General features: G+C 40.4%; 1 protein-coding gene across 1 annotated transcript in view; it reads right to left on the bottom strand.

Annotated features, from left to right (window-relative positions):
• Positions 1-14,816, bottom strand: part of EPB41L4B (erythrocyte membrane protein band 4.1 like 4B) — a 433,805-nt gene that overhangs the window by 160,528 nt on the left and 258,461 nt on the right. The window contains exon 5 of the mRNA XM_053714600.1: positions 5,541-5,585. Within this exon, the coding sequence (XP_053570575.1) occupies positions 5,541-5,585 (45 nt within the window). The remainder of the gene's footprint in view (positions 1-5,540; positions 5,586-14,816) is intronic.

Below are 14,816 nucleotides of genomic sequence, written 5' to 3'. Positions count from 1 at the left end.
TAGAATTCACAACCTTAGGTAAAAATTGAAATGAAGTCCGCAACACCGCCTTATCCTGATGAAAAATCAGAAAAGGAGATTCACAAGAAAGAGCAGATAACTCAGAAACTCTTCTAGCAGAAGAGATGGCCAAAAGGAACAAAACTTTCCAAGAAAGTAATTTAATACCCAGAGAATGCATAGGTTCAAACGGAGGAGCCTGTAAAGCCCTCAGAACCAAATTAAGACTCCAAGGAGGAGAGATTGACTTAATGACAGGCTTGATACGAACCAAAGCCTGTACAAAACAATGAATATCAGGAAGATTAGCAATCTTTCTGTGAAAAAGAACAGAAAGAGCAGAGATTTGTCCATTCAAAGAACTTGCAGATAAACCTTTATCCAAACCATCCTGAAGAAACTGTAAAATTCTAGGAATTCTAAAAGAATGCCAGGAGAACTTATGAGAAGAACACCAAGAAATGTAAGTCTTCCAGACTCGATAATAAATCTTCCTAGACACAGATTTACGAGCCTGTAACATAGTATTAATTACTGAGTCAGAGAAACCTCTATGACTAAGAATCAAGCGTTCAATTTCCATACCTTCAAATTTAATGATTTGAGATCCTGATGGAAAAATGGGCCTTGAGATAGAAGGTCTGGTCTTAACGGAAGTGTCCAAGGTTGGCAACTGGCCATCCGAATGAGATCCGCATACCAAAACCTGTGAGGCCATGCTGGAGCCACCAGCAGTACAAACGAACGTTCCATTCGAATTTTGGAAATCACTCTTGGAAGAAGAACTAGAGGCGGAAAGATATAGGCAGGATGATAATTCCAAGGAAGCGACAATGCGTCCACTGCTTCCGCCTGAGGATCCCTGGATCTGGACAGATACCTGGGAAGTTTCTTGTTTAGATGAGAGGTCATCAGATCTATTTCTGGAAGTCCCCAAATTTGAACAATCTGAAGAAATACTTCTGGGTGAAGAGACCATTCGCCCGGATGTAACGTCTGGCGACTGAGATAATCCGCTTCCCAATTGTCTACACCTGGGATGTGAACCGCAGAAATTAGACAGGAGCTGGATTCCGCCCATACAAGTATCCGAGATACTTCTTTCATAGCTTGAGGACTGTGAGTCCCACCTTGATGATTGACATACGCCACGGTTTTGACATTGTCCGTCTGAAAACAAATAAATGATTCTCTCTTCAGAAGAGGCCAGAACTGGAGAGCTCTGAAAATCGCATGGAGTTCCAAAATGTTGATTGGTAATCTCGCCTCCTGAGATTCCCAAACCCCTTGCGCTGTCAGAGATCCCCATACAGCTCCCCAACCTGAAAGACTCGCATCTGTTGAGATCACAGTCCAGGTTGGACGAACAAAAGAGGCCCCTTGAATTAAACGATGGTGATCCAACCACCAAGTCAGAGATGAACGAACATTGGGATTTAAGGATATTTGTGATATCCTTGTATAATCCCTGCACCACTGGTTCAGCATACAAAGCTGAAAAAGGTCTCATGTGAAAACGAGCAAAGGGGATCGCGTCCGATGCAGCAGTCATGAGACCTAGAATTTCCAAGTAAAAAGCTACCGAAGGAAATGACTGAGACTGAAGGTTTCGACAAGCTGAAACCAACTTCAGACATCTCTTTTCTGTTAGAGACAAAGTCATGGACACTGAATCTATTTGAAAGCCCAAAAAGGTTACCTTTGTCTGAGGAATCAAAGAACTCTTTGGTAAATTGATCCTCCAACCATGTTTTTGAAGAAACAACACAAGTTGATTCGTATGAGATTCTGCAGAATGTAAAGACTGAGCAAGTACCAAGATATCGTCCAAATAAGGAAATACTGCAATACCCTGTTCTCTGATTACAGAGAGAAGGGCACCGAGAACCTTTTAAAAAATCTTTGGAGCTGTTGCTAGGCCAAACGGAAGGGCAACAAACTGGTAATGCTTGTCTAGAAAAGAGAATCTCAGAAACTGATAGTGATCTGGATGAATTGGAATATGAAGATATGCATCCTGTAAATCTATTGTGGAAATATAATGCCCTTGCTGAACAAAAGGCAGAATAGTCCTTATAGTCACCATTTTGAATGTTGGTATTCTTACATAACGATTCAATATTTTTAGATCCAGAACTTGTCTGAAGGAATTCTCCTTCTTTGGTACAATGAATAGATTTGAGTAAAACCCCAGACCCCGTTCCAGAACTGGAACTGGCACAATTACCCCAGCCAACTCTAGATCTGAAACACATTTCAGAAATGCCTGAGCCTTCACTAGGTTTACTGGAATGCGAGAGAGAAAAAATCTTCTCACAGGAGGTCTTATCTTGAAACCTATTCTGTATCCTTGAGAAACAATGTTCTGAATTCAAAGACTGTGAATCGAATTGAGCCAAATATTTTTGAAAAACTGTAACCTGCCCCCTACCAGCTGTGCTGGAATGAGGGCCGCACCTTCATGCGGATTTGGGAGCTGGTTTTGACTTTCTAAAAGGCTTGGATTTATTCCAGACTGGAGAAGGTTTCCAAACAGAAACCGTTCCTTTAGGGGAAGGGTCAGGCTTCTGTTCTTTATTCTGACGAAAGGAACGAAAATGATTAGCAGCCCTGTATTTACCTTTAGATTTTTTGTCCTGCGGCAAAAAGGTTCCTTTCCCCCCAGTAACAGTTGAAATAATAGAATCCAACTGTGAACCAAATAATTTATTACCTTGGAAAGAAAGAGAAAGCAAAGTTGACTTAGAAGTCATATCTGCATTCCAAGATTTAAGCCATAAAGCTCTTCTAGCTAAAATAGCTAAAGACATATACCTGACATCAATTCTAATTATATCAAAAATGGCATCACAAATAAAGTTATTAGCATGTTGAAGAAGTTTAACAATGCTATAAGCATTATGATCTGACACTTGTTGCGCTAAAGCCTCCAACCAGAAAGTTGAAGCTGCAGCAACATCAGCCAAAGAAATAGCAGGTCTAAGAAGATTACCTGAACATAAATAAGCTCTCCTTAGAAAGGATTCAATCTTCCTGTCTAAAGGATCCTTAAAGGAAGTACTATCCGCCGTAGGAATAGTAGTACGTTTAGAAAGAGTAGAAATAGCCCCATCAACTTTAGGGATTTTATCCCAAAATTCTAATCTATCAGATGGCACAGGGTACAATTTCTTAAACCTTTGAGAAGGAGTAAATGAAGTACCCAGACTATTCCATTTCCTAGAAATTACTTCTGAAATAGCATCAGGAACTGAAAAAACTTCAGGAATAACTACATGAGGTTTGAAAACCGAATTTAAACGCTTAGTACATTTAGTATCAAGAGGACTAGACTCCTCCATATCTAATGCAATTAACACTTCTTTAAGTAAAGAACGAATAAACTCCATCTTAAATAAATATGAAGATTTATCAGTGTCAATATCTGAGGCAGAATCTTCTGAACCAGATAGATCCTCATCAGAAACAGATAAGTCAGAATGATGACGGTCACTTAAAAATTCATCTGAAATATGAGAAGTTTTAAAAGACATTTTACGCTTACTGGAAGGAGGAATAACAGACAGAGCCTTCCTAATAGATTTAGAAACAAATTATTTTACATTAACAGGGACATCCTGAACATTAGATGTTGAAGGAACAACAACAGGTAATGGATTATTACTAATGGAAACACAATCTGCATTAGAAAGTTTATCATGACAGTCATCACAAATAACAGCCGGAGGAACAGTTACCAAAAGTTTACAACAGATGCACTTAACTTTGGTAGAACCAGCATCAGGCAGCGTCTTTCCAGAAGTAGATTCTGACCCAGGGTAATGTTGAGACATCTTGCAATATGAAATAGAAAAAACAAAATATAAAGCAAAATGATCAAATTCCTTAAATGACAGTTTCAGGAATGGGAAAAAAATGCCAAATGAACAAGCCTCTAGCAACCAGAAGCAATGAAAAATGAGACTGAAATAATGTGAAAAAAAGGTGGAGACAAGAATGACGCCCACATTTTTCGGCGCCAAGAATGACGCCCACATTATTGGAGCCAAGAACGCCCATATTTTTTGGCGCCAAGTATGACGCCACATCCTGTGACGCCGAAAAAAATGACGCCCACAATTTTTGCGCAAAAAAAACGTCTGAACGTAAAAAAAATGACACAACCATACACAAACTTCGAGCGTCAATTAGGGCGCCGGAAATGACAAAATTTTTGCGCCAAAAAAGTCTGCACCAAGAATGATGCAATAAATTGAAGCATTTTCAGCCCCCGCGAGCATAACAGCCCACAGGGAAAAAAAGTCAATTGAAAAAAATTCTTTTAAGGTAAGAAAAAAATATTTCATATGCATTATCCCAAATAATGAAACTGACTGTCTGAAAATAAGGAATACTGATTATCCTGAATCATGGCAAATATAAGTTTAAACACATATATTTAGAACTTTACATATAAAGTGCCCAACCATAGCTTAGAGTGTCATAATAAAATAAGACTTACTTACCCTAAGACACTCATCTACATATAGTAGACAGCCAAGCCAGTACTGAAATGAGAATCAGTAGAGGTAATGGTATATAAGAGTATATCGTCGATCTGAAAAGGGAGGTAAGAGATGAATCTCTACGACCGATAACAGAGAACCTATGAAATAGATCCCATAGAGGAAGACCATTGTATTCAAATAGGCAATACTCTCTTCACATCCCTCTGACATTCACTGCACTCTGAGAGGAAAACCGGGCTCCAGCCTGCTGCGAAGCGCATATCAACGTAGAATCTAGCACAAACTTACTTCACCACCTCCATGGGAGGCAAAGTTTGTAAAACTGAATTGTGGGTGTGGCGAGGGGTGTATTTATAGGCATTTTGAGGTTTGGGAAACTTTGCCCCTCCTGGTAGGAATGTATATCCCATACGTCACTAGCTCATGGACTCTTGCTAATTACATGAAAGAAACTTAGGTTACATTCTGACTGATCTGAGCATGAGCAAACCTGGTTACCTGTTATCTAGTCTGTTCACTTTATAGTAAACCAGATCATGTAATTTTAGACGTTTTATGACATCAGGCTAAGATAAACCTTCCAGCAGAGGCCAAGCCTCCTTGTAAGGTGGTGACAGGAAGTAACAGACACAGCACAAATTTAGTGTAAAAAACAGAAATACAAGGTAAAATCTATTTAAACTGATGAATACAAATTGCACTGATTTATATTAAATATAAGTAGCTGCTTAGTGATTTTTTCTCCATACTCGCATGAATTATTTAGTACGTGCTCTAACTGGATACAGACAAAGGAACACACATTTTTCAAACCGTGCAGCACTGGACTTTAAAGAAGAACATGCAAATGTTTTTATTTATTATCCAATTTATGTAAAGGTTTTAAAAGCTTCCTTTGTATCGGTTAGGTATTTACGATCCAATATAAACACATATTCTTGTATAATTTTAAATGCAATGAAAATAGATATCTTATCCAGCTTAATAAAAACAAAGCACTGTTAGAAATAGAGCAATAAAATGGGTTCTTACTTTCCCGAAAGAATATCTTGTCTGAGCTGTAATACAAATAGGTACCTAGAGAACAAAATGAGAGAAAAAACAAATTAAACAAAGTGAGTTAAGCTTCCTGTCAACAACCATAAGATAAAATTCTTTCTTTATTGGTTAATGGTTAATAAAAAACATTTTACAAGGGTTTTCAAATGTTTAGAAATGAATAAATCCATTTAAAGCATAGTAGATGAGGATAGGAGTCCAAAATAAAACAAAATTTAATTGGCGACATCTTTGTCTCTGGAGCACTTTGTAATATATCTAAAACATTAAAGGGATAGTAAACACCAAAAATGTTATTGTTTAAACAGATAGATAATCCCTTTATTTACCATTCCCCAGTTTTGCATAACCAACACTGTTATAGAAATATACTTTTTACCTCTGTAATTACCTTGTATCTAAGCATCTGCTGACTGCCTCCTTATCTCAGATATTTTGAAAGATTTGCATTTCAGACAATTAGTGCTTAAATAACTCCACGTGCATGAGCACAATGTTATTTATATGAAACACATTAACTAACGCCCTCTAGCTGTGAAAAACTATCAAATGCATTCAGATAAGAGGCGGTCTTCAAGGGCTTAGAAATTAGCATATGAGCCTACCTAGGTTTAGCTTTCAACTAAGAATACCAAGATAATAAAGCAAATTTGATGATAAAAGAAAATTAGAAAGTGGTTTGAAATGACATGCCCTATCTGAATCATGAAAGTTTAATTTGGACTTTACTATCACGTTAAGGGATAGGTGCATCAGGTACCACATGTATTACAAGTTGAAAGTAAAAACAATTAGCTTGCACACTAACCAGACGCACGCAAAAAGCCTAAGTTTCAATATCATGATGACCATGTTCACTTCTTCTCCCATAGATTTCAATGGAGCTCAAAATGTGGGGGGGGGGGAAGACTAACACCAAAAAAGTTGCGCAAACCTAATCGCATTTTCCCAAGTGCGCTAACACAACATGGAATATATATATATATATATATATATATATATATATATATATATATATATATATATATATATATATATATATATATATATGTTACAGCCCATTGCATTCTTTTTTTAACACCTGAGATCTCACATTTTTGAGCCCTTAAAACTTTTTTATGCAATATTTTTTTCAATAATTTGTATTCAATGGTGTTATTATGAGTGCCGCTGTACTTTTTAATGCAATTGTGGGCAACTTTTTATTCAAGCAAAACAGTTAAACAGAGCTCTAAGGTCACGATATCCCAATGTGTGTTAAATTTGATTGCCCTTGAGCAAACCCGTTTTCTCTCAACTTGTAATACGCACGTTACTTCTGACGCACAAACAGCCGCGATAAACTAGATATGGCTTGTGTGCAACAGTTAGCATGCCATTCATAATCTGGCTCTAGTGTGTGTGTGTTGTATGCTGTCTTTAGCCACTACACACTCAAACAGTAATTACATTAGGTATGTGATTGCCATTTTATGCTAATCACCTAGTAATGAATGGGGCATAGATCCACATTTGAAAGAAGGGAATCCCCTCTTTCAAAAATGGGGTCTTCTACCCCTCTGTGTTTTATGGGGGTAATAGGTGCTCTAAAAGTGTCTCTCCCTCTCATCAGACAATGCACAAATGTTAAACTAAGGCCGGTTACCATTGTGATCACCTGAAAATTATAGGGGTGGGTTACCGACCTCCCTTTAAAAAAAGAAATTCACTCTTTCACATGATAGGTTTCATAGCCCTCTAATTGGATCAGATGGAAAGACAGAGGCTCAAGAACCGCCCGCTTTCATCACTACTAGAAATTATCCGGTTTCCAGTGGGGTAGACGTTTATCATTTTTTTCACACAAATGTTCACTTTTACGTCTAACAAAAACTAGGGAGAAGATGCTGCTGTACTGGCATTATTTCTTCCACTGTGACGAGCCATTGCATCATATTCAAAGGAATATTAATTAGCATATAATCTGTTTGGTCAAAACTCTGTCTGTCCGCCTGCAGAAAAGCTGTTACCGCTTTTAGTAACTGTATTATCCACATGAACAAATCAACTAGATTTTTTGTTGTATTCATTTGTATGTTGGTTCTTTAATTAAAGGACCGTTTGTTTATTATTTTTGGATGAATGCCATGAATATGGAAAATCTGTAGTTTTTACATTTATCTGAACCTAAATGCGCATCTCTATTTGATATGTTTTATTAGTTGAAGGTTTTTTACTCTATCACAGACTGGGTGAATTTGAGTACTTGTCCTTTACATGGGTGGTAGGTTCTCTTTGTTGGTTGTTCATTCCTGAGAGTGGACAAGCAGACGTGGACTCCTTGCTCAGTTTGCTTAGAGGAATATGACTACAACTCACTGACGAGGCCCAATGAAGGCCTAAACGATCTTCTGGGGTTGCCGTGTTCCTTTTCAGAGAGGAATTGCCTGGTATTTTGGTGCTGGACTGACCGTAATAGGCGGGATCAGACTGATATACTACAGGAAAGTTCTACTGCGTGAAAAGCATTACTGGGCTAAAAAGAAGCTTAACACAGGTGGTAAATTGCTATAGAAAAGCTAACAACAAGTTATTGAGCTGGTTGTTCATTCCTGAGAGTGCACTTCTCTCTGTGTATAAGATTCTCTTTGCCTCCTTCTCTCAAAATAGTTTCTTTGTTTTTTGTCCATCTGTAAATTGACTCTATCCCTTAAAGTTCTTCAGAAAGGTTTCTACCTACTCCACGCAGATTACACATACAATCCTAAATAGGTTTCTGCTATAAGTCAGGATTTCCTTCTTAATATGGGAAGATTCCACAGCTGCATTCCTTACTTGTGGGAAATACTGAACCTGGCCACCAGGAGGAGGCTTAGACACCCCAGCTAAAGGTTTAAATACCTCCCCCACTTCCTCATAACCCAAGTCATTCTTTGCCTTTCGTTACAGGAGGTTGGCAGAGAAGTGTCAGAAGAGGACTGGAGTTTTAAGTAGTCCTGTCAGTGAGAGTATGGATGAAAGTTAGAGTCCGGAGATGCAGGGAGAGTCTTTCTGTGAAAACCATCGCAACTCATTAACAGCTCCATAAGCAATCAGCGTTGAGAAGTTTCAGGGCCTGCTTTTTTTCTCTCAAGTCCATGTCAGAATCGACGCTACTATCTGTCACACTTGAAGGGCCGTGTTACTGTTCCATGGCATAGATTCTGGTAAGATAGTTTCATTTTTTTATACATGTATGATAACGCAAGAAGACAGGGTCACAGTGTGACTCCTTTTATCTGTATAGAATCAAGGGTTAATATCTCCTGAGGGGGATTATTGAACAGTGCAGAATAATCTTATATGTTTATTTGATTTTATGCTGCTTTTATGTGTGAGATGTTATGGGTTCATAGGCTGTTATGCAATATACAGGTTTCACTTTAACTTTGAGAGCTGTGCAGCTTACAAGTATGGCGTGCTTTTTCTCATAGCAGAGACTATCGTGCATTGCACAGTTTTCATTCCCTCTTTCCTGACTGGGTGTCTATCAGAGAGGAGTCATAAATCTCTGTACTGTCTGGGTCATAGGTGGTGGGGAATGCCCCAGCCATTGGGGTATAATGGTGCAATTTTTGTGAATAAAATAAGTGTTTTATTTTCTATAGTTCTCCGCTTATTGCACTAGCGAAGGAGGATTCAGTTACTTTAGAGGGTACTCACTCTATTCTTAAAGAGTAATTCCTGTTTTTATTGTGAAGAGGCCTTAGATCCGCCCTCTCAATTATGTTCCATATGACTTGATAAAGTGATAATATAAAACATGTTTGATACCACTGAGCCGTCCACCTCTGAGGAGTCGTCGTCCAGTGAGGTGCATACCCTACATTCTTCTCTCTCTACACATGCAGTTTCCCGTAGCATTGCTGATCCTCCATCTGGAGGGGGGGCTTTTTTTCACCAGACGTTACTGCGTTCATAAGGCGGTGTCTGCGGCCTTTAATGCTTTACCTCGCCTTGCCAAGCGTAAGGTTACATATTGCACTCCTTTCCAGAGTACATCAGATAATTTATTGGATTTAACTGATACTGTTATCCAAGGGTGAAGTTCTTGCTGAGACTTCAGAGTATGAACATTCTGGTTCGGAGTCTGCTGCCTCTAAACCTCCGGCTGCGGAGGAACCAGACTTTAGTTTTAGGAATTTGTGCTTTCTTCTAAAGGAAGTTTTTGGCGAATTCAGAGGTTTCAGAGGCCAAATTACCTGATGAACCTTTGATTCCTAAATTGGATAGAGTTTGAGGACAGGGTGGTACCTTATCCTTCCCTGCTCTTGTTAGATGGCGAACATTATTAAGAATGAATGGGACAGGATTGGATTCCTTTTTCCCCTCTTCTCCCTTTAACAAATTGATCCTGGTCCAGGACTTTCTATGGAGTTGTGAGGTTCTGTCCCTAGAAGGGATGGCGCTATCTTCGCCCCTGCTAAACGAACTGCTATCCCGCTTGAGGATAGATGTTCGTTTTAGGAGCCCATGGATAAAAGATGGAAACTCTGTTAAGAAAAATGGTTCAACATATGGGATATTTGTTTTTCAACCGTTGCCGCAGTTGCTGAAGCAATTACCTATTGCGGCGACTCCTTACGGGATTTGATCGAGGAGGAGGGTTCCCTCAATGTTCTTCAGGAAGGAATTAAGGCCTTGAGGTTGCCAATTCTTTTATCTGTGATGCTAATATGCAGATTATTCGTCTAAATGCTACGGCTTCAGCTTTTTCTCTTCAAGCCCATCGGGCTTTGGCTGAAGTCATGGTCTGCGGATACGACTTCTAAGTCTAGACTTCTTTCCCTACTCTTTCAGGGAATGATTTTGTTTTTTCCAGGTCTGGACTTAATTATCTCCACGGTCACAGGGGGCAGGGGTGCCCTCCTACTGCAAGTGAATAAGAACTAGTCTAAGGGACAATTTTCGTTCTGTTCGTTCTGATAAAGCCCATGTCAGCAGTCCTCCACTAGGCCAGAACAAAACAAGAGCTCTTAGATGCCGGCTCAGTCCTGGAATAAATCCAAGCAGAGCAAGAAGCCTGCCAAGTCTAAGTCGGCATGAATTGGTGGTCCCAGGTCCTCTTCTGGATTGTGTAGGGGGCAGTCTGTCACTCTTTTTAGTCGCTTGGTTCAGGGATGTGCAGGATTTCATGGGTCCTGGAGGTCATAGCTCAGGGTTACAAGATAGGTTTCAAGTCTCAGCCTTCCAAGGGAAGATTCCTCCTCTCCCTCCTGTCTTTCTGACTAGTAAGGAGGAGTGCCTTTCTGGGGTGCATACAGGATCTGTCCTCTTAGGAGTTATTGTCCTGGTGCCTATCGTAGTGAGAGGTTTGGGATACTATTCAAACCTTTTCGTGGTTCCGAAAAAGGAGTGAACTCTATGTCCGATTCTAGACCTAAAGTGCTTAAACAAGTTTTTTAATGTCCCCTCGTTTAAGATGGAGGCAATTGGTCCTTTCTTCCCCTCGTTCGAGAAGGGCAGTTCATGACCACAATAGATCTTAAGGATGCTCCCTTCATGTACCAATACTCAAGGACCACTTCCAGTTCCTAAGGTTTGTGTTCCTGGACCAGCACTTCCAGTTTATTGCACTTCCGTTTAGTCTAGCTACGGCTCCAAGAAATTTTTCTAAGAGTGGACCATTCGGGATCTCTCCTCTGTCTTCTTCGAAGATAAATAGAGAGTTCTCTTGTATCAAGTACCAGGATAGAATTCATGGGTACTATATTAGAATGGGAATATTCTAACGAACCAGAGAAGTTGCAAGCTAGCTTCAACATGTCTTGCTTTCCAGACCTCCTGAAGGCCATCTGTGGCTCGGTGTAGGGAGGTGATTGGTCTCATGGTGTCCAGCATGGACATCATTCCTTTGCCAGGATTCACCTCAGACTGTTGCAACTGCGCATGCTGAAGCAGTGGAACGGCGATCATCGGATCTGTCTCAACAGATTTCTCTGGACATCTGATCGAGAGAACCGCTCTCTTGGTGTTTTTGTCCGGATCACTTGTCCTGAGGGACGTCCGTCTTAAGACCATCCTGGGTGATTGTGACTACGGTTGTGATTCTGTCAGGATGGGGAGCTGTTTGGGGTGCCAGGGAGGCACAGGGTCTTGGACTCAGGAAAGCTCCCTCCCGATCTCATTTTGGAACTTCAGGCACTATACAATGCTCTGAAGGCTTGGCCTCTGCTTGGTTTGTCCCAGGTTATCATATTCCAAATCAGACAATATAACCTTGGTGGATTACATCTACCATCGGGGGGGGGGGGACGAGAAGCTCCCTAGCTATGAGGGAAGTATCTTGGATTCTGGAGTGGGCCGAGACCCACATTTGTTCTCTGTCAGCGATCCACATTCCAGGTGTGGACAACTGGGAAGCTGTTTTCCTCAGCAGACAATCCTTTCATCCGGGGGAATGGTCTATCCATCCCGGGTGTTTGCAGAGATTTGCAAGAGGAGGATCTTATGAAGTCTCAATACCAAGCTACCCAGATATGTTTCTAGGTACAGGGATCCTCAGGCGGAGCTAACAGATGCATTAGCGGCACCTTGGAGGTTTTATCTTTCTGGCCGTTACCACTACTTCCTAGTGTAGTAGCTCGAATCAAGCAGGCGTCAGTGATTCTGATTGCTCCTTCTTGGCCGAGAAGTATATGGTTCCCGGATCTAGTGGGGATGTCATCTCCTCTGTGGAAGTTACCTTGTCGCAGGGATCTGCTGACCAAGGTCTCTTTGTTCATCATTGTCTAGATTATCTGAGGCTGACTGCATGAAGATTGACCGCTTAGTCTTAGCCAAGAGAGGGTTTTCTGAGAGAGTTATTTTTGCTCTCATTCGAGCTTGTAAGCTGGTTGCTCGTCGCATCTATCATAAGTTGTGGAGGACCTACTTATTCTGTTCTCCAGGATAAACTGGAGAAGGGCTTTTCTGCAAGTCCCCTGAGGGGACAGTTTCGGCCCTGTCTGGGTTACTGCACCGGAGCTTCGCTGAGCCTCTAGGTGTGCAGTCTTTTGTTAAGGCTCTGCTAGGATCAGACCTGTGTTTAGAACTAATGCTCCTCTTTGGAGTTTAAATCTTGTTCTTAAAGTTTTGCAATGGGCTCCATTGGAGCCTATGCATAAAGTAGACAAATTGTTGTCTTGGAAGGTTCCTTTTCTACTGGCTATTGCTTCTGGGCACAGAGTATCTGTGATTGCTGCTTGGCAATTCGTCCCTCCTTATCTGGCCTTCCATGCTAATAAGGCTGTTCTACGAACCAAGTAAGGATTTCTTCCTAAGGTTGTGTCTTTTCGCAACTTCAATCAAGAGAGTGTGGTTCTTTTCTTATGTCCTAATCCTTCTTCGTCGAAGGAACGTTTATAATGTAATTCTGGATGTGTTTTGTGCCTTGAAGTTCTATCTTCAGGCCACAATGGAATTTAGACGAACTTCTTTCGCTGTTTGTTCTCCTTTCCAGGAAGCAAAGGGGTCAGAGGGCCTCTTTGGCTTGCTTATCTTTTTGGCTGAGGAGTGTCTTCCGTTTAGCAAAGAGTCAGCGGGACATAAGCCTCCTCTGAGGATTACGGCTCATTCTACGAGAGCAGTGATTTCCTCTTGGGCCTTCAAAAATGAGGCCTCTATGGATCAGATTTGTAAAGCGGCTACCTGGTTCTCCTTGCATACTTTTTCCAAATTTTACAAGTTTGATGTTTTTGCTTCTGCTGAAGCAGCCTTTGGGAGAAAGATTTTGCAGGCTATGGTGCCCTCAAGTTAGGGTCTGCCTCTCTTTTTTCCCTCCCGTTAGCGCTCCGTGTACTCTAGAGCATGGGTATATGTTTCCCACAAGTAAGGAATGCAGCTGTGGACTCTTTCCATATTAAGAAGGAAAACAAATTATGACCAGATAATTTCCTTTCCTTCTGTATGAGAAGAGTCCACAGCTCCCGCCCGTGTTCTCCGATGGGCAGCCCTAAATTTAAATGTATTCTTCTGGCACCTTTTTCACCCTGTTTTCTCCTATTGTTCCTTGTTTCTTCGGCAGAATAACTGGGGTTATGAGGAAGTAGGGGAGGTATTTAAACCTTTGGCTGGAGTGTCTTTGCCTCCTCCTGGTGGCCAGGTTCAGTATTTTCCACAAGTAAGAAATGCATCTGTGGACTCTTCCCATACAGAAGGAAAGGAAATTATCTGGTAAGTCATAATTTATGTTTTTATTTACTTATTTTTAAGTATAAATATGGATTAATTGGTCAATAGCATATGGAAACATTGCATACACCCTATACAGTCAAAAACATAAAAACAAACACTTAACCCAACATTTTCTTTCATGATTCAGATAGAGAATACAATGTTAAAAAGGTTTCCATTTCACTTCTAATATCAAATTTGCTTTATTCTTGTTATTCTTTGTTGAAGAGATATCTAGATAGGTAGCGTGCACATGTCTAAAACAAAATTACCGCCACACTCAAAATAGCTTAAATATCTTAAAAACAAAAATCCTTTATTGAAAAGTTTGGTACACAAATGAGACGATATCCACAAAACAGCTTATGCGTTTCACGCATCCAGGGGTGGACTGACAAGTCGGGCAATTCGGCCCTTGTCCGAGGGCCCGGCATCTTAGAGGGCCCTTCACCACAGCCTGCATCATACAAAACTAAGTTCAAAGGGCTGTGTTCCTTGCAATCAAGAAGTGATGATTGAGGACAGTATGTGCTGGGTTAGATTCGTTACAGCTTGCCAGGATCGTGAGATGCAAATATGAAATTGCTCAGGTCTGTGAGGTCCCCTATGGGATTAAGAGGGATGTTTTACATTGAAAGCTCAGGATCAGCTTTACACAATGAAATGCGATTGTATTCACGTTAATCTCCGTGTTCTGCATATAGAACTGCATTTAGCTACAGTATTTGGTGTCTAAAGTCTACATGTGTTTCAAATACGAAGAAAAATGTGTCTCATTATGCATCTACACAGTGCTAGCAAGGGTGCACATGTCTGGAGGACTACAAAACAGGAAATAGTGCTGCCCTCTAGTGCTCTTTCTAATGTATAACATTGTTGCAAAATTGCTGCCATATAGTATGTGCACACTCCTGAACTTACCTTCCCGCTTTTCAACAAAGGATAACAACGAAAACGAGAGAGAAAAAATTATAATAGAAGTAAATTGGAAAGTTGTTTAAAATTGTTTGCTCTACCTGAATTATGAATGAAATATTTTAGGTTTTAGCATTATTTTATTTGTTTTCACTAGATAAC

Source organism: Bombina bombina, chromosome 5, assembly GCF_027579735.1.
Source record: "Bombina bombina isolate aBomBom1 chromosome 5, aBomBom1.pri, whole genome shotgun sequence".
Taxonomy (NCBI): domain Eukaryota; kingdom Metazoa; phylum Chordata; class Amphibia; order Anura; family Bombinatoridae; genus Bombina; species Bombina bombina.
The sequence above is the reverse complement of the archived record's forward strand: the minus strand, read 5'-3'. Positions and strand labels throughout refer to the sequence as shown.